This window comes from Mycothermus thermophilus (assembly GCF_041956435.1).
Source record: "Mycothermus thermophilus strain CBS 625.91 unplaced genomic scaffold VTJ04scaffold_5, whole genome shotgun sequence".
NCBI classification, from domain to species: Eukaryota; Fungi; Ascomycota; class Sordariomycetes; order Sordariales; family Chaetomiaceae; genus Mycothermus; species Mycothermus thermophilus.
The window spans coordinates 2,595,593-2,619,748 of NW_027191431.1; the positions used below are offsets into that span (position 1 = coordinate 2,595,593).

General features: G+C 55.9%; 10 protein-coding genes across 10 annotated transcripts; 7 read left to right on the top strand and 3 right to left on the bottom strand.

The window, feature by feature from the left end:
* Window positions 1-912: 912 nt before the first annotated feature.
* VTJ04DRAFT_8008 (uncharacterized protein) lies at window positions 913-1,884 on the top strand (the record flags this gene model as incomplete). Its single annotated transcript, XM_069366398.1, has 1 exon — window positions 913-1,884. The coding sequence occupies one exon, from the start codon at window positions 913-915 to the stop codon at window positions 1,882-1,884; it is 972 nt and encodes a 323-aa protein (XP_069217336.1).
* Window positions 1,885-1,996: 112 nt separating this feature from the next.
* VTJ04DRAFT_8009 (uncharacterized protein) lies at window positions 1,997-4,612 on the bottom strand (the record flags this gene model as incomplete). The annotated part of the gene is made up of 8 exons (XM_069366399.1): window positions 1,997-2,922; window positions 2,978-3,095; window positions 3,152-3,415; window positions 3,470-3,640; window positions 3,692-3,815; window positions 3,888-3,959; window positions 4,014-4,389; window positions 4,456-4,612. The coding sequence occupies 8 exons, from the start codon at window positions 4,610-4,612 to the stop codon at window positions 1,997-1,999; spliced, it is 2,208 nt and encodes a 735-aa protein (XP_069217337.1).
* A 2,910-nt stretch (window positions 4,613-7,522) lies between these two features.
* VTJ04DRAFT_8010 (uncharacterized protein) lies at window positions 7,523-9,393 on the top strand (the record flags this gene model as incomplete). The annotated part of the gene is made up of 3 exons (XM_069366401.1): window positions 7,523-8,942; window positions 9,064-9,207; window positions 9,347-9,393. 3 exons carry the CDS (start codon window positions 7,523-7,525, stop codon window positions 9,391-9,393), a joined length of 1,611 nt encoding a protein of 536 aa, XP_069217338.1.
* Window positions 9,394-11,399: 2,006 nt separating this feature from the next.
* On the top strand, window positions 11,400-11,891 carry VTJ04DRAFT_8011 (uncharacterized protein; the record flags this gene model as incomplete). Its single annotated transcript, XM_069366402.1, has 2 exons — window positions 11,400-11,513; window positions 11,616-11,891. The coding sequence occupies 2 exons, from the start codon at window positions 11,400-11,402 to the stop codon at window positions 11,889-11,891; spliced, it is 390 nt and encodes a 129-aa protein (XP_069217339.1).
* A 192-nt stretch (window positions 11,892-12,083) lies between these two features.
* VTJ04DRAFT_8012 (uncharacterized protein) lies at window positions 12,084-13,353 on the bottom strand (the record flags this gene model as incomplete). Its single annotated transcript, XM_069366403.1, has 2 exons — window positions 12,084-13,278; window positions 13,337-13,353. 2 exons carry the CDS (start codon window positions 13,351-13,353, stop codon window positions 12,084-12,086), a joined length of 1,212 nt encoding a protein of 403 aa, XP_069217340.1.
* Window positions 13,354-13,722: 369 nt separating this feature from the next.
* VTJ04DRAFT_8013 (uncharacterized protein) lies at window positions 13,723-14,188 on the top strand (the record flags this gene model as incomplete). Its single annotated transcript, XM_069366404.1, has 5 exons — window positions 13,723-13,749; window positions 13,807-13,853; window positions 13,924-13,952; window positions 14,068-14,104; window positions 14,167-14,188. 5 exons carry the CDS (start codon window positions 13,723-13,725, stop codon window positions 14,186-14,188), a joined length of 162 nt encoding a protein of 53 aa, XP_069217341.1.
* Window positions 14,189-14,624: 436 nt separating this feature from the next.
* Window positions 14,625-15,908, top strand: VTJ04DRAFT_8014 (uncharacterized protein; the record flags this gene model as incomplete). Its single annotated transcript, XM_069366405.1, has 2 exons — window positions 14,625-14,862; window positions 14,932-15,908. The coding sequence occupies 2 exons, from the start codon at window positions 14,625-14,627 to the stop codon at window positions 15,906-15,908; spliced, it is 1,215 nt and encodes a 404-aa protein (XP_069217342.1).
* A 382-nt stretch (window positions 15,909-16,290) lies between these two features.
* VTJ04DRAFT_8015 (uncharacterized protein) lies at window positions 16,291-18,963 on the bottom strand (the record flags this gene model as incomplete). Its single annotated transcript, XM_069366406.1, has 2 exons — window positions 16,291-18,780; window positions 18,832-18,963. 2 exons carry the CDS (start codon window positions 18,961-18,963, stop codon window positions 16,291-16,293), a joined length of 2,622 nt encoding a protein of 873 aa, XP_069217343.1.
* A 332-nt stretch (window positions 18,964-19,295) lies between these two features.
* Window positions 19,296-19,753, top strand: VTJ04DRAFT_8016 (uncharacterized protein; the record flags this gene model as incomplete). The annotated part of the gene is made up of 3 exons (XM_069366407.1): window positions 19,296-19,348; window positions 19,414-19,578; window positions 19,636-19,753. 3 exons carry the CDS (start codon window positions 19,296-19,298, stop codon window positions 19,751-19,753), a joined length of 336 nt encoding a protein of 111 aa, XP_069217344.1.
* Window positions 19,754-20,042: 289 nt separating this feature from the next.
* On the top strand, window positions 20,043-20,483 carry VTJ04DRAFT_8017 (uncharacterized protein; the record flags this gene model as incomplete). Its single annotated transcript, XM_069366408.1, has 2 exons — window positions 20,043-20,265; window positions 20,332-20,483. The coding sequence occupies 2 exons, from the start codon at window positions 20,043-20,045 to the stop codon at window positions 20,481-20,483; spliced, it is 375 nt and encodes a 124-aa protein (XP_069217345.1).
* Window positions 20,484-24,156: the final 3,673 nt, after the last annotated feature.

Consider the following 24,156-nt stretch of genomic DNA (forward strand, 5'->3'; position numbering starts at 1 on the left):
GATGGGTTGCATATAGTTTGGGCGTTTGTGTTGTGGGAGTGTGTTTTGTTGTTCTTGTTGTTGTATCTGAAGTAATGTTTGATGAGGTGAATCTGAAGCACCTACCTAGGTGTTCTGTATGAGTGTGTGGTCATATCAGTGTGAGAATGAGAGCTGTATGTACGATGAGAATTTACAGGACTGACTGAAACTTTGTTGTGGTTGTAAGCTACCTTAGGGAAGTAATAGCATTATGATTCTTCAGTTCTAGGAAGTAATAGCATGATGCAATTCTCAAGTTCTATTATTATTCTCAAGTTCTATTCGTGGGTCGAATAAGAGGCTGTGTCTTCTCCCCTCGTGATATTTCTTGTTACAACATAGTATGTACTGCACATACATACAAACCCAGGCGAGAAGCTTGGAGCTCCAGGTTTGTTGCAAGTTCCAGTGCTCAAGGAAATAGCTACCCCGCCTCCAAGCACAATGCGATGCTTGATGAGAGGTCGGGCCGGGTGGTGACGCAATGTTGTGGATATCCCTCCCCTCCACCGTCGATGCAACCTCATCACCCACCCCTCTCCAACAACATCAAGCCAAAAAGCAGTCAGTCCACTGCACACACCCCTTCGCCTCAATTGTCCTGCTTCTATCTTTCCAATTGCTTCGACTCTCAAGTCAATTGGATTCTCGGCAAAATTCCGCTCTCTCCGAAGAGGGATTGGACATTGGCATTGACATTCGATTCATCCAACTACCTACTCAGGGTCAGGAACGACAAACAAGCACGACGAAAATACCTGAATATTCGACCTAAGGATATAAGCAACAAAACACCAAAACCCCTACTTACCAGCCTACCCGACCTACCTTACCTAGATACCCTCTCCCCTCCAAAACCCATCTACCTACTACCCACTCAAGAAATTAAAAATGGCCGACGAACAATCCCTCCCCCCACCCACCATCCAAACCAACAACCTCACCTACTCCTTCCCGGACCACACCCCCGGCGTGTCCGGGATCACCTTATCCCTCCCCTCGCGCTCGCGCACGCTTCTCGTCGGCGCCAACGGCGCCGGCAAAACCACCCTCCTCCGCCTGCTGGCGGGCAAGCGCCTGGCGCCGCGGGGGTCGGTGCTGGTGGCCGGGTTGGACCCGTTCCACGACGCTTTGGCGGGGCAGCACGGGGTGGCCTACCTCGGGTTGGAGTGGGTATTAAGCGACATCGTCCGGCGGGACGTTTCCGTCAAGGAACTGCTCAAGAGCGTGGGCGGGGACGCCTACCCCGAGCGTCGGGACGAGCTGATCGAGGTGCTGGACATCGACGCCGAGCGGTGGCGCATGCACGCCGTTTCCGACGGCGAGCGGCGGCGGGTGCAGCTCGCCATGGGCCTGATCCGGCCGTGGAGGGTGTTGTTGCTGGACGAGGTGACGGTGGATTTGGACGTGTGGAGCCGGGCGCAATTTTTGGGTTTTCTGCGCAAGGAGACGGAAACCCGGGAATGCACCGTCGTGTACGCGACGCATATCCTCGACAGCCTGGCCGGGTGGCCGACGCATTTGGTGCATATGCACCTGGGCAGGGTCAAAGAGTGGGGGCCGGCCGAGGAGATTTTGAAAAAGGCTGAGGAGGAGAGGCAGGTCAAGGGGGATGACGGGTTGGGCGCCACGGGGAACAGTCGGTTGGGAGAGCTGGTGTTGAGGTGGTTGAGGGATGATTTGAAGGAGAGAGGACCGCGGAGTCAGGTCAAGAGGGGTCCCGAGGGGTTGACGTATGCTGTCGGCGGGTTGGGAGGGTATGGATATGAGCCCAAGGGAGGAAAGGAAGAAGTAGAAGAGGTGGAGGCGGAAACGGGGCTTCAGGAGTGGACGGATGATATTGTGGAAAAAGAAAAGCAGTGATGATACCCGCCCGGGGAAGGTGTTCACATCGGATATACGGGACAAAAAAAGGCGCTGTCAAAAAGTATTGAATGTATTCTTTATTAGTACCTAGGCCAACGGGACATCCCATCTACCCCTGCCTTGCCCTCATCAAGTTCTTCATGGTATTATACATCAACTCCTGAATCCCCGGGAAGCCCTTAGCTTCCAAATGCGCCAACACTCCCGCCCGATAGTCCTGCCACGACAGCTTCAACCCGCCCCGGTTCGCCAACCTGCTCAGCGACGTCTGCGTCACGGGCCCCGCATGCCTGGCGCGGATCGCCGCCGCGCCGCCCTCTTCGGCAGCCGCGTCCTCGAGCTCGCGCAGGTACGAAATCGACCTCAGACACAGCATCGGCGAATGCGACAGATCAAACGCCGTAGCCAGCGACAACTCGTCCGGGTCGCGGGCCGCCACGTACGCCTCGAGCGCGGTGCGCGTCGGCTCGGGCAGCAAGCAGCCCTTGGCGTTGGTGTCGGTCGTGGCAAACGCCCGGCCGCGCCACAGACAGTTGCACAGGTCCATCAGGAAGCCGTTGAAGACGTTGATTTGCTCGCGCTCGCGGGGCGAGAGCTGGCGCGGCACGGCGGGGGACATGACGGCCTCCCAGGCGCGTTTGTACGTGGCGAGGATGCCGCAGAGGCGGGACATGACGACGAGCGAGGGGCTGAAGAAGGCGAGGTAGACGAGGAGGGGTGGGGGGATGGAGATGTCGAGGACTGGAAGGAGTTTCGGGTCTGAGCAGATCTTTGAGCTGGTTTCGTAGAAGTCGAGCACGCCGAGGTATGCGCCGACCGTCGGCGAGGTCTGCGTCACGGTCAGCGCGAGCGGGTGGATATACTCGATGACGCGCGTCACTGTCTCGACGGGGAGCGAGTCGAGCGTCGGGGCGGCTTGGATGACGACGTGCCACCGTTCGAGGAGGCTGGTGTAGAAGCGGAGCAGGGCAAGCTGCGAGAGAGGGGTGTTGTCGAGCATCGAGCGTTCCAGCGCCCGGATGACCTTCTGCAATTCTATTGCTTGTCAGCGAATAACCGGGACTGGACAGACGGAAAGAAGCGTACGCACCCTGAAACTCCATCAACGGAACGAAGCTCAACGTCTCGAGGACCTTGTCCCGTTTGGAGGAGCCGTCCCACACCGTCAAAAACTGCTCAAAGAAGGTGACAAGTATTGGTGGCAACGTCTGGGATGTGGTTAGATTTAGCAGCAATGGATGGACCAATCTCGTGGTCAACGCACCTTGGTCGCAAGCGCATATTCATGGATCACCTCGACCATGTCAAGAAAGATGTCAGCATCCGCATCCCCGGAGGCAACATCACCCAGACATCCCATCAACCAGTTGCTGATGCGCGACGAAGCTTCGGCATCCGGCCGGAGAAGCAGGAGCTTCTGAAGCAGCGGGTCGGCAAGCACAGCAACGAGCTGAGCGGGCAGTTCGATCTTGGCCAGGTTCTTGACGAACGAGTCGGCGCTGTCGATTTCTTCCAGAGTGACCGAGTTCTGCGCCGGTTAGCCACCACTGAGAGTCAGACAACATTGATGTTTGATGAATACCTCTTGCGCATGCATTGTGCGCACGCCTGGAACGACCGTCTTCACGCCCCTGAGGCGCTGGAAAATGCCATTGTTGACAGAAAAGCCGTTTCTAACGGCCGTGCCGTCCGGGCGTTGAGCATGCTGCCTTTGGATCTCCTCAAGCCGTTGAGCCCAGGCAGGATCCGGATGCTGGGATGGGTTAGCCGGCTGCCAGACGTGAGAGGAAAAAAACTAACATACCTTGAATGAAGCTGCTCGACCCTTGGTGATATCACCCACAATGATCTCGGGGTAGTAGTTCTTGAAGACACGGAGCAGGCCCGTTAGATTGGGGTCGCCGCCGGTCTGTCGAGCGAGGTTGAGGCTTTAGAGCCAGTGTCAGCGGGCGACGGGACTATCGACGCTGAAGGCAGATAGTTAAAGATGCAGTACTTACAGAGCTTGTATGCGGAAAGGCCGCACGTGCTTCCGTCTCGTTATGAGGGCGAGCAGATGGCACAGTTGAGGTCTACGGAATGCTTATGTGAGCACTTGTTATGTAAAAGTGGTTCACCTGACTCACCTGATAGCTGCGGTATCCAACAAGTTGAACAAGACCGAATACGCATTGGCTAGCACGGCCGGATTCTCCAAGACGGGATAAACCATAATGAGCCAGCGGAGGTAGAGGGCCTGAAGAGGCAAGGAGGGCTTGAGCTGGCCGTGACCCAGGGCGCCGACAAAGCGTAGGACTACATGATCGGCGACTCGGCCAGCCGGGTACAAGTTGCGGACAAGCTCGGCAAGGCTGGCTTGAGCGAGGTGGCTGCGGAGAGTGAGCAGATCGGCCAGGCGGACCAGGTCGTCGGGGAGCACCCCGCGGTGGTACATGAACTGGGCGACGCCCGTGACGGTGGGTCTGATGTCGGCCGTGCGGCGCTTTGCGGGGAGACGGGATGCTGGCCGACCGTTTTAGTTTTCATCATGACGCCATGTTTTGGCTCTCACTCAAAGACGGGACTTACCCTCCTCGAGATCCCGGATCAGCGGGGCGAGGTCATCGGGGAGGTCAAGGGTGTGGTCGGCGTCTGGTTCGCCGGTGTCTATGTCCATGTCGACGTCATGATCATTATCATCATGGTCATGGCCGTCATGGTCGTCTTCTGGGTTTGGCGATGACATTGGACCGTCAATCAATCAACAAGGTAGAACCAAGTGCGGTTCGAGTATTGCTGACAGAAGCATTCCCTAGTGTATGCTCGGTTCTACACACAATTGGTGTTTGTAATGCTGACAGGCGCATATATGGGTTGCGGTCGCGTCGCACAACGTTTCTACAACCTGGCTGAGTATAGTGAGTTAAGGTATGAGTGCGACGCGTCGGCGCACGAGATGACGATGGTGCCCCGGCGGTTGGTACGGTAACGTACGGTAATGTATTTTACGCACAGCGTTCCCACTCTCACTCCCACTTCGGGTGGCCTAGTAAAAGTAGGTTGTCGCATGGAGGCATGGAGCATGTGTTGGCAATTGAGAATTAATAGCTGGACGGTATTAATAAGGCCACTTTATCTGACGAAAACATATTGCTGGTGCGACAGAATGCGGAAGATGGTAGCCCAACTGTCCTGTAAGCCTGGGGTTCAGAAGTGACGGGAGAAGTGGGGGAGGAGATGGGCTGGCAGCAAGAAGAATTGACTTGCTTCAGGTTCACAACACACTCTGGATTTCCCCTACCTTATCGAGAGAAACTTGGAAGGCAAGCGCGGCAGGCAATTTTTTCAAGTAAAGGATCTGTAGCATCTTGGTGCCTGGCCTGCTGCTCTTTCCGCCGTTGGATTCAATCACGGGATCTTCCATTGGGAAGTGACACCACAGCTCCAGCTCCAGTTCCGGGCAGCTCCTCTTGCCAAACTCAACTTCTATCTTGAACTAGGTTCTCTGCAGTTGTTTGACTTTGGTTCGTATTTCGACTTGCCAAGCTCCACTTCCAGCTTCTCATCTGCCCATCTTCCATTCCTCAAAGCTCACGTACATACGAGAGTTATCAGATCTTGTCCATTCATCTCTCTTGAACCCCCACAACTCGCCAACACCCAACACGTTACACCGCGTTTCCCGTTTCCATCTGTTTTTGACTCCTCTATCTTCGGCTCTGCCTAGTCCCGGCCCGTTTCCTTCCGCCAACGCGAGACCGAAACCAGATCCCAGCCCTCGTTTGTGCAGTCGATGCAGCATGCATGCTCTGAGTGTCCTCAGCCCTGTCGCACAAGCTCGATCCCTCTGTCAGTGCCCAAGGCGCTACTCTATGTACATACGTATGTACATACTCCGTACATGCTTACAGCAAGCTGTTGGTTGCGGCCCCCATCGCTTGTGACTTACTCGGCAGTTCCCCGGTGCCACGAACCTCTCACTTTGTCGCCTCTGTGTAACCTCAATCATCTGCGGCCGCTCAGTCTTGTCATCACTGACTGTACGCCAATTACCCCTCATTCGCCTGCACTGTGTCAAATGTCGGTCAGGTATCGGGCCTTCGACGTCTTGACTTGCGTTGTGCGCTTGTTGTACATATGCTGGGAACTTTTCTGACCCATCGAGTGGCGACGACATAGGACGAGCTGACCTCGACGGTGTCTCACAGACATGGCCGCTTATAGACGTTTGGATCTGAGGGGGCCACTGCGGTAACTTACCATGCAGTCAGCACCCACCCAGCTCCAGGTCAGGTCAGGCAGCTTCCAGTGGAGGCTCTTCCCTTCTGTGTCGGCTTTTGCCGTTCCAGAAACCTCCTTCTTGCTCCCTGTCGACTTGCAGCAGCGTGGCCACGGCCCATGGCAGGCCTCCCGTGGCGTGGGAGGGTCTGGGTCTCATGCAGCCCAACGACGTATCCCGCATGCCGCATCTGAGCGTTTCTCAGCACTCTTACCCGCGCGCTCCTCCTCTTCCGTCCCACCCCAGCCTGCCTTCAGGCGCACACCACATCTATAGCCCGGCCCCAACCGGCCAATGGCGCCAACGGCTCACGGTGCACTGCTTATGCAGTGCCAAAGGGACTCTCACTTGCGTACTCATTCCCACTCACCTCACGACCCCGTCTAACCGCAAGCGCGGCAACATTGGCGAGAAGCCCTGTCTGTCAGGTGCATCTTTAGCTGCCTGCCTGCCGGCCCGACCTTTCATGGATGCTATTCCTCCTGTCTCTCCGACGGTCATAATTTTTTCTAGGCACGGCTGACGGACGGGGCGCCGGAGAGAGTTGGTTTTTGGGAGCTCGTTATTTATACATATGCCAGCCAGCGCAAGCACGCAGAATATATAATATTTACAGACATGGTTCTGTACATACACCCATCCCCTCCAACCAGTCTCTCACCACCACCAACCCCCAGGCCAAGTAATGTAAGAGACACCAGCCAGCCACAAGCTTCCTGACGAGTAACCAAACACCACGCACCATTGTTTTCCCCTCTCAGCCACCATCACCCTGCGAATTCTTGTGCTTGTTGGATCGCTTCCTGGCAAAGACGGACGCCGGCCTTGCGGCGTGTTGGCCCGGATCCGATTGGCCCCACAAGTCCGGACTGCTTATCCAGGCGACTGAATCCTTCGGAAGGTCTCGGTACCCGTGGGAAATAATTCTCTGCGTTGTGATTTAATCACAGCTGAGCCGGGGCCTCTAGAACCGTTCATACCTGAGCCGCCGGCTTTGTGAATCGCTCTTTGTATTGGCTGTCGTCAATTGAGCTGTCTGATACTCAGGTTGAAGTTTGCCTCGCAAAGCTCCAAGAGCTTTTGTTCGCCACGGAGCGAGAGAGTGTGCTGTTGACCGGAGCCGCGTGGCAGACGGCAGCATTGGGTAATTGTCCGCCTCGGATGGTGATGTCTTCGTGGCCAGCAGTCGTGGCGCGGTGTCCCAGGGTGAGTAAACATATTGTTCGTGGATTCTGACAGCCTCAATGTTAACTTCGGTGTCTAGGATCACCCATCATCTTATAACGCTCATTACTGCCTCCGTGTCCCTGCCCTGGAGGACGACGGCACCTAATAAGCATGGCCGCTTGGCCTGGTGCCGCCATCCATGTGCCCGGCATGGCGACTATCAACGTCCTTCCTCCTGCTGTTACCTTGATCCATGACACGCAACCTCTCATTCCCCTCTCCAACCATCTCAAAGAGGAAGACGCCATCTTGCTGTTGACACCCGGGATAATCCCCGAGGTCAGCCCGCTGAACCGTGATTCACTTGGAATTACCAGCGATCCGTTCGAGCCCTTGGGCAGGGCGCTGGCCAAGTACCATCCTCGGGTGCGCCATGTCCCATACATTCCGCGGAATGGCATCACCGAGACGCATGTTGTGCACATACGCCTCGCCGCCCTTGTCATCTTTGTAATATCCGGCCCTCCTTGCCATGGCCAGCCTTCGCAGGTGGGCCTGGCCGAGATCACCAAATCTCTCTGCGAGCAAAAACCGCACGTCGTGGTGTGTTGCTGCAAAATGAAAGACGTGGGCTCCCTCGACAAGTCGTTCTCGACCGTCATCGAAGCTCCCGGCTTCGCGCCGGCCACCATGGAAGCCGTGGCCGATATCCTCTTCGCCAAAGCCAGGCCACCAGATCCGAGCGTCCAAAATCTCCTTATCCCTCCCCCCAAGACGTGGCGCATCGAACCGTGGCACCCGGACCGCGACGTCGACGCCATCCTCGACCTCTGGAGGCAGTGCCTGCCCAAAAAATTCCACCTCAGCCGCTACCAGCTGCAATCCGTGCTGCGTCGCGACGGCTACGCCATGAACTACGTCGTCCGGGGAGACCCGGGCACCCCGGGTAGCATGATCATCGGCTTCTGCGCCACCTATACGACCTACGCCGACCGCGATGGCGAGCGCCTGCTCGGCTCCCTCGCGGCGCTGCTCGTCCACCCGTCGTACCGGCGGCGGGGGATCGGCTCGAGCCTGCACGACCACGCGCTGCGCCAGCTGTCGCGCACGCGCGGCGTCTGCCGACTTCAGCTCGGCAGCGCCTTCCCGCGGCTGTTGTACGGCCTGCCGATGGATGATGATGCGCCGCCGGGCGAGGTGGAGGTGGAGGAGTGGTTCCGCAAGCGGGGGTGGTCCATCTACCCTTCCCCGTCGGCGGCGCCGGGGACCGGACAGGAAATCACCGACTGGATCCTGCAGTTCAAAGACTGGCCCGTCATCCCGCCGGCCACGGACAACCTCGTCACTTTCCGGCCGTGCGACTTTCACGAGTTTGACGCGGTGCTGGATTTTGTCGACCGCGAGTCCCGCCGGAAGGGACACATGGGCTGGTATGACCAGTACGCCAAGCTCGCGGGGTCCATGAATATTCGGGATATCGTGCTGGGGCTGGACGGGAGGGATAATAATACCATCATCGCCGCGGCGCTGACGTATTGCAAGAACACGGGCAGCCCCGCCGCGGAGGATCTGCCGTGGGCGGGGATGATTGGGGAGGATGTCGGGGGGGTGACGTGTATTTGCGTTAGTGGTGAGTGAGATTCTGTCACGGGCCTGTATGGACCGGGAGTACTTAGGTGGTGGCGAGGAGGGGGTAGCTTCTCGAGAGAGCTATTAACTGACGGGCTGACTGACTAACTGTGTCTGACCAGACGACGCCCCAACGGCGGCCAACAAGCGGGACGCGGTCATGATTCGCCTTTTGGACAGCTGTATATGCCTTTTGGCCGAGTACGGCGTGACGCGGATGCTGGTAGATGCTATTAAGGGTGGAGAGGAAGGGTTTCAGTCTATGGGTAAGTTACCTATCTTTTCTCTTTTTGTGCCTTGCCCTCTCTCTCTCTCTCTCTCTCTCTATGAGTCTATGACTGTACAATGCATGCACAAGGCAGCGGCTGATTGGTGTCAATTGTTTTGTTATTTGGCTGTCCACAGGATTCCATACATGGGCCAGGTATAGGGATGTTTGGCGGAATCTTTGATGATGAAGCTGTCTTGGGTTATCCTAGGTATTATATTTTTGGCGTTAGGGGATGGATGGGGGAAAAGGGGTGGCGTGGAGAGAGAGGAGGGGGGGGGGGGTCCAGGGGGAAGAAAAGGTTGGGTTTTGGTTATGTCTGTCTGTCTGTCTGTCTGTCTGTCTGTCTATTGGTTTGGTTGGGGTTTGCTTACCTCGGGGAGGGGATGTCGGGGAGTTTGGAGGTTCAAGGTTCAAGGTTCTCGGTGGGGTGGGTTGGTTTTGTTGATGAGGAATATAAGAAGGCTATATTCACCTCTTCTTCTCAACCGTACCTACGGAGTATCCATGGATTTCTGCTAGCCGCATGGTGCTGGAAACCTACCTACCTAGGTAGGTAGGTATATACATATATGCGTATTACGGAGTAAAAGTATCTAACTTCACAATCCCAGTCGAAGCTATGACCTTGTATTACCTGGTATAACACTGGGTGGTCCCGCTGGGAACCGGAGGAGGCACCATGTATCAGTGCTACAGGGAGCGTTGGTTGAATGGAAGTCTGAACTCGGCATTTGCCATTATTAATATTAGTAAGGTGGTTGAAATGTAGGTGGTTCCTCACGACATCACCACATTCGCCAAGAGGTAGGTACTTGGAAATGACTATATACGGGGCAGGTACTAGGAGTTCCAGGCCCAGCTCCTTGTCCAGGTCAGGGATCGAAGTTGGAAAGTCTTACGGGCGTCGGCGAGGTTTGGTGGACGGGTGGAGGGAGGGAAGAATGCTGCTGGGATGCTGGAATGCGGCGTAGCGCGGGTCAGGTCAAGGAGGTAGGGATTATAGCGAAATGGATGGTGATGTATGTATGTGCATACCATTACAGACACACATGACCTGGGCTGGCTAGTCAAGTCGAGTCTGGTCGCGCTGAAGGATTCTGCTTGCAGATTGGTAATATTACACAGCAGTATGCAGGTTTTTCTTGTTCTTGTTGTGTGTGTTTGGAATGGCGCAGTGTTCTGGAGGTTGACGAGAGAGGTCGATCGATCGATCGAGGTTCCTTGGTTGGTCCTATTATTATTACAACTCAACTCAATTCGACTACCTATTTATGGATAGGCTTCGTTGGAGAGAGCGGGGGAGAACAGAAACGGAGGGGGATGCTTGTTGGTTTGTTTATCAATTGATGCCTTTTATTTGTTTCCTCTTCTATCCTCCTCCGTTTCTCGTTTTGAGATTTAATATCCTTCAAGTGTTGCAATCGATACCACCAACCAAATCCTGTCACTTGCCACTTCCATTTCCATACCTAGCCGCATTGCCATTCAACCGTAGCACCTAACCTGACCTGACTGGCCGTTAATCCGTTAACTCAGGTAGGTAGAAAGTCAGTCCCTTGAAGAATCTGATGTTGGCTTAATATGCTACGAGGGTTGAGGCGGGGAATGTTGTGGCGTAGATACCTAGGTAGCTGGGAAATGTGGGAAGGCATAGATACCTGAGGTAGGAAGATGGAGAACGGCTTGTGCGTGCGTAGCTTGGACGACGTTAGTTGAAGATTGTGTTAGTAGGGAGAGAAAGGGACAAGAACATGACGTGGTTTGTTTGTTTGCCAGAGCTAGGGAATGTGAGAGGAACCTGACTGAGAGCAGGTAGGTAACTTGTCAGTCAAGGAGTTTGGTCGTTGATGCTTGTTTCTAGTCAGAGAGAATTTGTCCAAAGTCCAAAAGTGAATATTGCGGTAGTAATACTGCGGAGTTGGCTGCTGGGACTGGGTTGTGGTCAGGTGAGAAATATCTCAGCTTGACTCAGTCAGGGAGGTAGGTAGTATACCTAAGGTAGGAATGTACATACATACATAACTCAGAACTTTAAAAGCAGTCAAGACTACATCCTAGCCAGGAGATAATTTGGAGTAATATGCATGGTGAAAAGGCCTTGGATACCTCGGCAAAGCACAAGAATGATCAAGATTCCGAACTACACCACCCGTAAACCTCTAGCACCTGTATTCTTCAAGCTGTGACATGTACATAGGGAACATACAGTACAGTACAGTACAACATTATCCCACCACCCTCCGCCGTTTCATTTCATTAGTGTACCCAGGCCGGTCGTTTCCCTTCCATCTATGCGAGCGAGTACTATCCCTTTATTCTACACGGCACATCCCCGACCGCCCACACGCTTCTTCTCAAAGCCTGCTTGTCTGCAAGCTCCTTCTAGATTGACTCGGCACACAGCCCCATGGCTTGGTTGGTATTTGTTGTTGGACGATACCAGTCATCCCCTGGGTCAGGCAGGTACCGAGGTATCATAGCTCGGGTAGTCTTCGTGAGGTTTGCCGGCTGTGGATGAGTTGGGGATATTGTCTCTCTCCTTCGAGCGTCCATTATGACGGCGGGTGTGTGTATGGTGTTGTGAAGCAAATTCGGTTGTCTGGAGTCGGGAGAGAAGGGATCGTATCCATCTACTTCTCGGTTTCGTGTTCGAAACTGAAGATTCTCGGGGCCATTTGACCCGTATTATCCCGAAATCAGCGAGAGGAGACGAGAGTCAAGACGTTCTCAGCCAACCAGCTAGCCAGCCAGCCAGCGTTGGGGCATCTTAGGAGCCGAATACTCCGTTCCAAGGCTCCCATGACCATCGGCAGCTCATCCCGCCCGTTTCCCCTCCTCACCAAACAACCAACACTCTCCCACCTCCCCCCTCTACCGCCTCCCAAACCCCGGCGGAGGAGGCGGCACTCCATACCCCGGCGCCGCAAACCCCGGCGGCGGCGCCATCGGCGGAGCGGCCCCGCCCGGCGGAGGCACCGGCCCGCCAAACCCTGCCGGAGGCGGCGGCATACCTGGGTACATTGGCGGGGCGCCCGGCGCAGCAGGGAACCCTGCTGGCGGATGCTGCGGGTACCCGCCGACCGGACCACCGTAGCCGGCATGGCTCGGTGGTGGCCGGGCCGGGAGGCCTGAGGGGGCGGGTGGCAAGCCGGCGCTGGGAGCTGGCGGTCTCGGTGGTGCGCCGCCGTAGGGAGGCATTGGTGGACCGCCGCGTCCTGCCATGGGACCGGTGGGCACGGGAGGTACGGCGCCGTATGGTGGTGCGGCGGCTGGGGGCATGCCGGTTGCGGCGAGAGGGGCGACGGGAGGCACGGTCGGAGGGACGGCGGCGGTTGGGACGGGCGGCACGGGAGCGGCGGGAACAGGGGCGGCAGCAGCAGCGGCTGGACCGGTAGGAGGGAGAGCGGGAGCAGCGGCGCTGCCGATCGGGGCGGTCATGTGGAAGGCGGGAGGCAGGGCCTGTTTTTCGGGGAGGATGTTGTGCTTCTTGCCCTCGGCGGCCAGCTTGCGCTCGGCCTCGTCGCCGTGGCGCTCGCCCTTGCCGTCCTTCTTGTAGGCATACTCGACGGTGATAGCCTTGCTGAGCAGGTACTGGCCGTTCATGGTGGCGATGGCGGCGTCGCTGGCCTCGAAGGAGTCGAAGCTGACGAAGCCATAGCCCTTGGAGATGTTCTTGTCGTCGCGGACGACGTTGGGCTGGCGCAGGATGGTGCCGAACTGGCTGAAGGTGTCGTAAAGGATCTTTTCGTCGACCTGGGGGTCGAGGTTGTTGATGAAGAGCTCGGCGCCAATGTCGACCGTCTTTTGCTTGTCGGCGCTGGCCTTGTTGACGCGGATGGGCTTGCCCCAGATGCGGATGCCGTTGAGGACCTTGGAGGCGTACTCGGCCGAGGCGGGGGTGTCGAACTCGACGAAGCCGTAGCCCTGGTGTGTCTGGGAGACGCGATCCTGGGGCATGTGGACCTGGCGGACGGGGCCGACCTGGGTCATGAGCTCCGAGAGCAGCTCCTGGGTGAAGCGCTCGTCGATGTTGCCGACGTAGACGGTGGCATCTTTGTTTTGTTCCCTGGGGACATGGTCAGTATTTTTGAACGATGGTGTCAATTTAAACAAGAATTACTTACCAGTGTCTTGACGCCATGGTTGCGGAGATGTGATGCGGCGGCGGTAGTGGTGGTGATGGCCGTCCGTCGCGTGTTGTAGCTAGAGGATTCGAGATGCAAGAAAGTTGGAGGTCGCGACAGTGGAGCTTCGGTTTTCCTTGGATGGAACCTCAGCCTTGGCCGCGACAGGGGTCTGCTGGCCGGAAATGTGGGGCGCCGGTTGCCAAGATTCGGAGGGACGACCGCCCAAAAATGCAAACTCCAATTCTGCCGCATCCACTTTCACTCACTTTCAACTGATAGACTTTCATCATCCCGCCGCCTCCAACTCAACTCCAGCACCGGTTTGACGACACCTCTCGGACACATACCCACCTCGAATACCTTCATATCAAAACACAGCCAACATGTTTGCTCTCTCGGAGGAGTCCAGGGTGCGTCCGCCTCCGGCCAACACAAAGAACGAGAACAATGATTGACCCGGCACACAGGAGCGCATCGGTCGCATCATTGAGATCGGGCGCGTCGCTCTTCACTAGTATGTTTGACCCTGGGATCGGAGACCCATCCATTTCGTAATGCGACAAGTCTAACCACAAGATATGCAGTGGCTACCTGCCTCTGATCCTCTATCTCGGTATGCTCTCTCCATGATACTGCCGATAAATCTCGAGACGAACATCGATATCGCATACATGCGACCAAGCAATCGACAAACAGACGGACTGAAACTAACTGTCCTTGTCCTGCAGGCTACACTCGCAGCAACCCGCGGCCATCCATCATCCGGTACGTCTCGCCACATCAGAGCATTTTTTTTTTCTCTTGTCGTGCTTCTAACACCTGCACAGCGTCCTCTCCCCTCTCGGTTAAGGGATGAGTAACGACAAGAGAGGACCTTCGCGACTTGTAATACAATACCAGGATGGACTATTAGCGCGCCATGGATTGGGAGAGCCGGGAATGTCATACCCAGGCGAGTTGGAGAGGCGTCGGTGCTCATAGACGGGGACATAAGGACAGGCCGAAGGGACGACGACCATGACCACACGCTGTACATTAGATTATTGAATTTCTGAGCCAACAAAACTCTGCATATAACGAGCAACATGACGCCAATGCTTTTTTGATTTTTTTCTAACTATGCTCCTTACTGTAGAATATCACGTTGGACCTACATGCCACCGCGGGGCTTCGGCATTCCGGCCCCCCGGCGCATCGGCGCATGCTTTTTGTTCATCCGATCCTTGCCGCGCCGCGCATCCGTCCCTCTCTCTATTTTTTTCCCACTTACAACCTCCATTGCGTCATGTCCCTGCACCACCCCAATCCGCAACCACAACAACAACTACCAACACCACCAACCCAGCCCGCCCTCGCACCCCAGACATGTAACGACGATACTCTTCCCAAAATTTCTTCTATGACCCAACCCAACCATGCGGGCCTCTCCCCCGCCCTCGTCGAGACCGTCGCCGGCCTCTCGGCGGGGACCATAGCCACCCTGATTGTCCATCCTTTGGATATCGTCAAGACGCGCATGCATGGTATGTCCGCCCCTCTTCCTCCTCCTCTAAGCCCATTACATCTCTAATTGACTATACTCGGAACAACAGTCTACCGCACCTCTCACACCTCCCCGCTCCTGCGTTCTTCAACGTCTTCCCCAACCGCCCTCTCCCTCCTCCGCGCCCTCCTCCAATCCGACCGGCCCCTCGCCTCCCTCTACCGCGGCCTCACCCCCAACTTGCTGGGCAACGCCACCAGCTGGGCGTCCTTTTTCTTTTTCAAATCCCGCTTCGAGCGCGCCATCATTCTCGTCCGCGGCGGCGGCAACATAACTTCCCCAACCACTACCGGCACAGCCAAAAATATCAAAACCAGCCATGGGGATAATAATTCTAATAACAAAGTGCTCACGCCAAGCGATTTCTTCCTCTCCTCCCTCCTCGCCGGCGCCGCCACCCAGCTCCTGACCAACCCCATCTGGGTGCTCAAAACCCGCATGCTCGCCAGCGACGCGGCCGCGCACGGGGCGTATCCGTCCCTGCTTTCCGGCGCAAAACTCCTATGGCAACAGGAGGGTCTGCGCGGGTTTTATCGCGGCTTGGGCGTCGGCATGCTGGCGGTGAGTCACGGCGCCGTGCAGTTCGCCGTGTATGACCCGTTGCGGAGGATCTTCATCACCCGGGACGGGAAGAGCGCTGCTTCTGCTGGTGGTGGTTCTGGTACAGCGAAAGAAGGAGGAAGAGGAAGGGGCGGACTCTCCAACGAAGCCACCCTCCTCCTCTCCACCGTCTCCAAGCTGGTCGCCGGCGTCGCCACCTACCCGCTCCAAGTTTTACGGAGTCGGCTGCAGCACCACGACGCCGACGCACAATTCGGCCGGCACGCGCGGGAAGTCGTGGCGCGGCTCTGGCGCGAGGAAGGCCCGAGGGGGTTCTACCGCGGCCTGGTCCCGCACGTGGTCCGCGTGCTGCCCGCGACGTGGGTCACGTTTTTGGTGTATGAGAATACAAGGTTTTATTTACCGCGGTGGTGGGGGGTGGGGAGGCAGGAAGAAGAGGGGGAGGGGGGAAGGGTGAGGGTTTAGCTGGTCATACCCCAATACTACATTACTAGACATACTGAGAGGGTTGGAATGATGTACGGGAGGGATTGGGTTGGGGGTGTATGATATGGGAGTACTGCCTAGATGAGGGTTCCAATTGTCTAACTAGACGGGTTGGCGTTCAGGCGGGGGTACCGGAGCAAGATCAAGAGAGCATTGGGTTGGAATAACTATTATAAGGGATGGTTGGAGATAGGGTATCATGATAGACGGCGCACCACTGCTCAGGTACATACACGACATGACAAAAAGACTCTGATATATATCAATGCGGTTGACTACGTATCCATTGCGGGATACTCCTCGCTCTAATAAGCACATCTAAGTCTTTATTTATTTTGTTCTGATCCATCTACCCAACCCATTACAACAACCCCGGAAACGCATATATCCTCAACGACCCATCCTCTCCCGCAATCGCCAACTCCCTCTCTCCCGTCAACCCATCCCCCCTCCTGGGCCGCCACGCCAGCTGCAGCACCGCCTTGGGCAAACACAACGGATCCGGCACTTTCCACGTCGACGCCACCTCGACCTTGACTCCTGCCTCTCCCTCCGGAGCAACAATAACCCTTAGCCCCAGCACCGCCAACCTCCCCGCCTCCGTGCCCACGCCCAAGAGCAGCTCGCCGTCCCGCGTCGGCTCGGGCGCAAAGTCCACCGCCGTGACGGCGTGCTCCTCAGTCAACACCGGCCCGGGTTCAAACTGCGCCTCTTGTTGATCTTCTTCGTCTGCTCCTCCCGCCTTCTCCTTCCGCAACCAGAGCTTGACCACCTTATCCCTCCCCGCCGTGGCAAACATCCTAACCGTTTGCTGCTCACTGGCCGTTTCTCCCTCTTTCTTTTCCACCACCACCGGCGGCGCCCACGCGCAGTCCAACACCATCCGCGAGTGTCCCTTAGCATCCCTCTGCCAGAGCTCAAACGGATTGACCCCCTTCTTCCCATCCCTCCCCTGACCCCTCCTCCTCCTCCAAACCGCCCACCCCCGATCCCTGCTCACGCTCAACAACAGCCCGTCCTCGGGCGGGGCGAACCGCAGCCTCGTCACGGTCAGAGAATGCGCCTGCAGCGGGGGGTGCAGCTCGGTCCAGCGGGCGGTTTCAAAGACACGGATGACGGCGTGGTTGAGGCTGCTGGCCTTGCACGCGCTGGCGATGAGGGAGCCGTCGCGCGTCGCCGCCAGGCAGGACAGCTCGTAGCCGTGGCCGTAGAGCTTTTCCGTCTCGGGCCAGAGGGTGTGCCGCGACAGGGACTCTTCGAGGGGCGGGTGGGTGAGGTTGTCGAGGGCGGTGATTTTTTGAAGGGCATTTTGCGCGGTCGCATCGGCGTCTTCTTCTTTGTTGTTGATATCAATAGAGAGATCAGCTGGAGCTTGTTCTGAGGGTAGAACGGCGTCGGTAATGGCTTTGTTGGAGAGTCCAAGTACGGGCATGTCGGCGGCGTCTGCAGCGAGGGTGGTAGAGGAGGAAGATGCTTCGTCTACGGCCGGCGTTCCGGAGAGCCGGTTCAGCAGGCGCGCGACGGCCCGAGGCTCTGTAAAGACGCGCTTCAGCTTCTCGTCGGCGCCGGAGACAAACGATGTCGGGCCGAGCGTGGAGATGCAGTTGAGGTCGTAACCGTGGATCTGAGGGCGCGACATTTCGTGCCATGACGGGGATGAGCCGACGGAAGGTCCGGTGAGCCACGGGGCGTGAAGACGGGTGGTCTGGTCGGAGCTGGTGGAAAGAAGATAGCTGCCGTCAGGAGACCACGATATGCCCGTCACGGAGCGCGTGTGGCCCGTCACAGCAAAGGTCTGCTTCCACATGTCCTCGGCCGCGTCGTAGTCCCACCGGCGCCAGCTGCCCGTGCGGCCAAGCGTGATGACGGTGGTGCCCTCGGGCGACCACAGGCCGGTCCAGAAACCGCCGATGCTGCCCGTGGCGGTCGTGGCGCCCTTCTCGCGGCTGATCTCTCCGAGGCGGGCGACCGTGATCCAGATGCCCGACCCCGGGTCCGACTCCCATACTGCCAGGGAGTTGTCTGCGGAGGCGGAGAGGAGCTGAAGACGACCGTCGGCAGCTCGGTTCCAGCGGGCGGTGTAGATCCAGTCCTCGTGACCTAGCAGCAGGGCCTCAAACATGATGCAGTACTTGGTGGCACCGGCCGAGATCTTGTGGATCTTGTTGCTCAGCGTCAGGGCGTCGGTGGTGAGGGCAAGCCCGCTAGCATTGAGGGCCGAGAGAGCCGTGCCTTGATGAATGCGCCACAGCCGGATGTACTTGTCTTGGCTTGCCGAAGCCAGCAGGATGTCGCTGTCTCCTTCTGGCTTCTCACGAACAAAGTCCAGAGAGCGGATCCAGTTCTCGTGGCCTGGCAATGTGGCCTGGGGTGTGAACTCGGGGCTCGCGGTGGCGTCGACGGGGCTGGCAGTGAAGATGTGAATGGCGTTGGTGGTGCCAGCCACGGCAAGGAGAAGACCGCCATCCTCCAAACCATAGAGGGCGACAGCCAGGGGCATGAACCTCCTTGGGGTCTTGATAGTCTGGATGAGAGTGAGCTGGCTGCCATCGAATGTCCACACCTTGACGGTGGCATCGGCGGCGCCTGTGACTAGGATTCGTCTTGCGGCATTGCTGGATGCTGGGTAGGACAGAGACGCGATGCAGTTGATGGGTTCGGCGTGCTCCTCGATGCTCTGGACGCATGAAGCAGTCCCGAGGCCGGCATTGATGGACCAGAGACGCAGTTGCTTGTCGTCTCCTCCGGTGGCCAGATACAGAGCCTTGTCGTCGTCATGTCGAGGCAGGAAGGTCACGGCCCGCACATGGGCTGTGTGTCCGCTGATTATCTGTGAGATACCTCGGGGGTCCTGAAAGACAAGTCAGTTTTGATCGAGTGTAAGGGGCAAGAAACGACATACCCTTGGATCCCAAAGACAGACATTGCAGTCGGACCCAAACGCAACAATTCCATCTTTGCTCCAGTCTGCAGCCCAGGCGTACCTGTTGGCTCCGGCCGAGAGGTAGCGCCTTTCTACGACGGCCTCCGTCATATTTTGTTGTCTGCCTCCTCGAGTCCGAGATGTAGCTGATGTGAAGGTGCACAGAGTCTTAGACTGGAGGTTTGTAGTGGGGCAGAAGGGTGAAATTTTGGAGGGGCAATGACATGTGGTACCGTACATTACATTATGGCTGGGGGTCGTCCACATTAATCCTGTGCCGTCTTGGCGTGGAATTACGCTCCGTTACACATGAGGGGCACTGGACGTAAGAGGGGCACAACTTTTGGTCATTGCTCACCAACATTCTTTCCTTGTACTCGACCCCTGAGTCTGACTTACAAAGTCCAACACAACAGCCAAGGACAGGTTACAAATAAACCAAAATGGGAGACGCCAGCAACATCAGTAACACCATCGACATCACTGTCGACTTCTCGTAAGAACCCCACGTCAACCTCACTCAGATGACAGTCTTCGGCTCTTTGACTGACGCACTCCCAGCGGCGGCCTCGAGATGCTCTTCGACAACAAGCGCCGCCACGAGGTCACCCTGCCCGCCGTGGACAGTGCCGGCAAGCCCGTCACCATGGCCTTTCTGATCGACTATCTGTGCACGAACTTGATGAAGGATCCGCGCGTGGACCTCTTCGTCCTGGACAAGCACATGTGAGTTATCAAGTTTCATGGTCACATCAACTGCAACGCTAATCAAAATCTCGCCAGCCGTCCCGGCATCCTTGTCCTCATCAACGACGCCGACTGGGAGCTCGAGGGGGAGGAGGCCTACGAGCTCCAGCCGCGCGACAACATCCTCTTCGTCTCGACCCTTCATGGCGGCTGATTGTTGACCGGCCTGGGAACCGGAACCGTCTCCGCCGCCGCCTCGCGGCAGTTGTTGTGTTCATGCGCACGCCCGCGCGTGGCAGCGGCATGTGTGTGTGTGTGTGTGGAGAAAGAGCGTGCAGTGCCTCATTTCAACGTTTCTCCTCTCCTCTCCAACCGGATCCATTTCCAGCCGACATCATATCCAGGTCAAGGAGTGCCGGATCTGCTTCGGAGACTGTGTTTCACACCTCTGCTTCGCACACGGTGCGTTGTGCGAGATATGCCGACCCTGATCACACGCGATCATGCAACCGGCTTCCTCCATACACACAGTTTCTCGGCTTTTCAACTCATACTCTCACTCCTTCCCCCTTCGCAAAACACATATCGCTTTTCACTTGACTGTTCTGGCCATCGACAGGTCGCATTCGGCTCCCAATCCCCAGCAATCAAACAATGTGACAATCTCCAACCCCAGCAGCGACCGCCAGTCACCTGACCTGCGGCTGCTGCGACCTCTTCTGCCTCGTGCGACCACGAATGCCGAAGAATCGCGGGATCTTCGCGGGGAAGCCGGAGGCTGATGTGGGACAGGGGAGATCGGACCTGGGCGTTCGTTGAGGCTGGCCCATCACCAACCAACACGCAAGCCAACGCAGACGAGAAGTTCGCTGGCTGTCGTTGGCCTTGCTCGCTCAGGTTTGCTCGTCAGCCTCCCGCTTCGGAGGCGTCAGCCCAGCGGTTAAGAGGTCTCGGTTTCGGTTTGTGGCTTGTTGGTCCTCGCGTGGTTATGGAGTAACTATCTGGGGCCTATGAATCATCGGCGAGGCGTCAGCGAGACACCGGCGAGGAAGGAGTTCCGGTTCTGACGAAACGGTCGCGTCCCTGACTATTGAATCAATAGAGAGTCCACTTGTGCTAATGAATGTCGCCATTGCCTTTCGTACCCGTTGTGGCAACCACCCACGCCGTTCGGTCTTTGGCTTTGGTGCTACGAAACGCCCAGAGCACGTGGTGAAAGGACGGGACTGGTTGATCTAACAACTGTCAATCCTTCAAAGAATTTCATAAAAACCAAGCTGTCAGACACGATAGCCGCCCGGGCAGACAATGTCAACCAAAGGAACTCAAGGACAGGAACTTGACGATGGTAGACGGAATGACCCCCACCAAACCCCCATTGTTAAACTAACACAGGCGTGTGCTCAAGGCACAGTATCTTGACCTGATGTTGGGAATGAATATCGACCTGGAGGATGGATCGAAAGATCCCAAGCATTATGCATGCATACATCTCTGTGGGCGTGGTGTGGTGTCTCTTGAAGTGAGAGAACACAACACACCGCTGCGCAAGAAAATGGTCGAAGGCGCAAGATGGAGTTTTCCGCATCTCACATGTCCTCATTTGCAAGGAATCAGTGCTTGCTCTGAACACAAATATGATAGCTCGGCCTGGACCTGCGCATGGCCCTTCGAGGCAGGCAAAGAGAAGGGGTTCTCGTGGCTTATCACTGGACCGTTGGGAAAAAGCCACATCTGCAGGCACTTTGTGGGCAAACGCATCCACTATCTACCGTGCCAACAACAACCCCTTCTTCTTATTCAAGTACCCCCTTCAAGTTGCGATGGGGGTGACCTCAATCGAGATAGTCCTCGCTGGTTCTGTGCAATGAAATCCCACAGCCGGACCCGAGAGTTCGGAACCGATGGGGCCAGAGTCCAGGCCTCGTGCAAATAGTTACTCCGTAAACCCCCTTCTAGTAGCTAACTAGTTAACTCGACCCCCTCGTAAGAACTTTGATAGTTAGCTTTGGCTGGAACTTGTTGTTTCCACCCCCGGAGTCCCCGAAGCCCAGGTTCAGTCCGGGTGCGCTTCCCGGTCCTTCATTAGTTACTTACCTACCCTACACCACCTGGGAAGTGAAAGTCCCTGCGAACAAACCAGACCTGAACCTGACCGGGCTAGCCTGTAAGCTTCGCGCTTCGCGCTTCGCGTTCGCGTTGTGTTGGTCGTCTTCGCCAGCTCTGTTGTGTGTGCCTCGCTCTCCCTCTCTAGTTAGCTGAATCCTTCGCAAGCAACCCTCAAACGATTTCTTATCCTTTGGCCCGGGCTGGCGAAAGCGTCTGGGGTTTGTGTGTCTTCACTTGCGCGGCGTCAAGTGGATGGATGACGCAGACGCCGCCCGCACCCCCGGTCACTCATAAGCGCAGCCGCAGGAGCGTGGTGCAAGTCGCAAGGCGCAAGGCGACAAACCAGGGCCTGAGGTTGGGCAGGGAGAAGTAATTAGAGCAAGGATTGGGAAGTGAACATGTCCCCGTTCCTGTGTGGGAATGGATGGATGGATGAATGGAAAGGCAGTCCATCTTCTTCTTCGGAGCTTCATTATGTACGGAGTACTCCGTAAGACTTACCAAAAGCATTATCTCCCTCGTCTGTCTGTCCCGTAATACTATACTATGGACGCAGCCAGCCTATCCATGCTCCAGTGACGGATGATACCTCCGCATAAGTAGAAGCAGTATATGTATGTGGTTATGTATGCATGTACGGAGCGAGGGAGAATTAGTACTCTGGAGTGTAAGTCAATAGTGCCATCCCGCTGTGCGGTACGCTACCCGGCCTCACCGACCCAAGCACGTGGGACGCGAAGCACGGGGCACGGACGGGGCATTTGACCTGTTGTATGTATGTATGTACAAAGTATGTACATATGTATGGAGTGCATACATACCTACTTATTCCTTCTCAGGAATAGCTCACAAAGGATACAGAGTACTTCATACTGTGTTGTACAGACATAAGTACGGAGTAGAAAGAGAGAGACAAGAACTCAACAGAGAAACTAAGTATGTTTGGGGGGTTGAAAAGAAGAGTCGGAGGTCAACATATGATCGTCAGAACATCTTGCTTTACTGTATAAGCTGGCTGAGGTACCTTATCATGAGCTTAATCCACGGGAACGATAATTACTCCAAAAGGCCATGAAATGAAGCAAATCATGGCTGCGTTTCGTTTTGTTTGATCAAAGGGGTGGAGGTGATAACACCTGTCAAGGACACCACCGTCCACTCCCGTACAGACCAGATGAAATGCACTGCATGATTAACCTCCTTGTTTTCAACAACGACAAGTGAGAGAAGACGTCTCTCCGTTACAACGTCGGCGGTTATCTCGTTGCCATCACTCAAGTGTGTGAATTTAAATACTGCTCATAACCGGAACCCAGGACACAGGAGGTGGTTTTCACTCGCCCCTCGATCGAGATGGTGTGCCATTCCCACCCATCTCCGATCCAGGGTCGATGATGGATGGGGGATACATCGTAGCACACTGTACTCTACACCCTCCAGACATAAAGGCCGTCAAATACTTCAGGTGATCGCCCTCCAGTCGCATACCGTGACAAATGCATGCACCCCCATGTGGGTAAGTATGTCTGCACCTCATGTCCTCTCCCACAGCCTGGCTGAGACAGATCATGGCCAGGTCCTGTACACAGAAGTTCGCTGCAGGTCAACACCAACAAATCGGTACTTAGTCATTTAAAACTGTATCAGAAGAAACCTGGTCTGACATCCACGGGATTTTCCACACCTGCCTGCCGCTGACCCAGTAAGCAAGAAAAAAAATATCAAACAACCAAGGCACACTTCTCAGCCGCAGGACTTTTTTTTCTACGTCTCCCTGGTCTGGCGAGAGACATGAGTTATTAACATCTGAATCGAGCAAAACTTGCGGGCAGCTCAGCAAGCAATCGCTCGCCCATCACCAGGCTGGTCCGTTCTCTCGGGACAGTCTAATGTACTGATGTTGATGGACTAGTTAACTAGCTGAGTCTCGCCTATCAAATGAGTTGGGTTGTACAGTAATTATCATGCCTAAGTTCTGGAAATTGCACGGAACATAATGCAGGAAGGATCAGACAGCTACGGAGGGAGAGGTGCTTGGGATCAAGCTGAGCAAGGAAACACGCTCACTAATAATGACTACGAATAACTTACCTCGATAGGTCATGTGTGCTCTACTTCGTTGCGTTGGTGTCCTGTTGAGTCAGAAAAGAAGCATTTTAATCAAGGAACAGGTAGTTATCATCAGGAGAGAGCGTGAAGGAATTTAGACGTCGGAGCGGCGGGTGCAAGCCACAACAAAATGAAGGATTAAATAATAATTACTCGCTCAACTTTTCATGTTCTCTATGCTAAACTACCTATGTAAGAACTATCCGAATTGACAAAATCCATCTCCAACCTTCCACCAAATGCAAGTCGTTGTAGATGTTATAACTAATAATAGGACGTACTGTTGTTCCGTCGATGCCCTGCCAGAGACATGCAATTACCACCAAAACAACAAAAGCCAATCTGCAACACACCTGACCACATAAGAGACAAAATCTAACCCAAACTCTATGAGTTAAG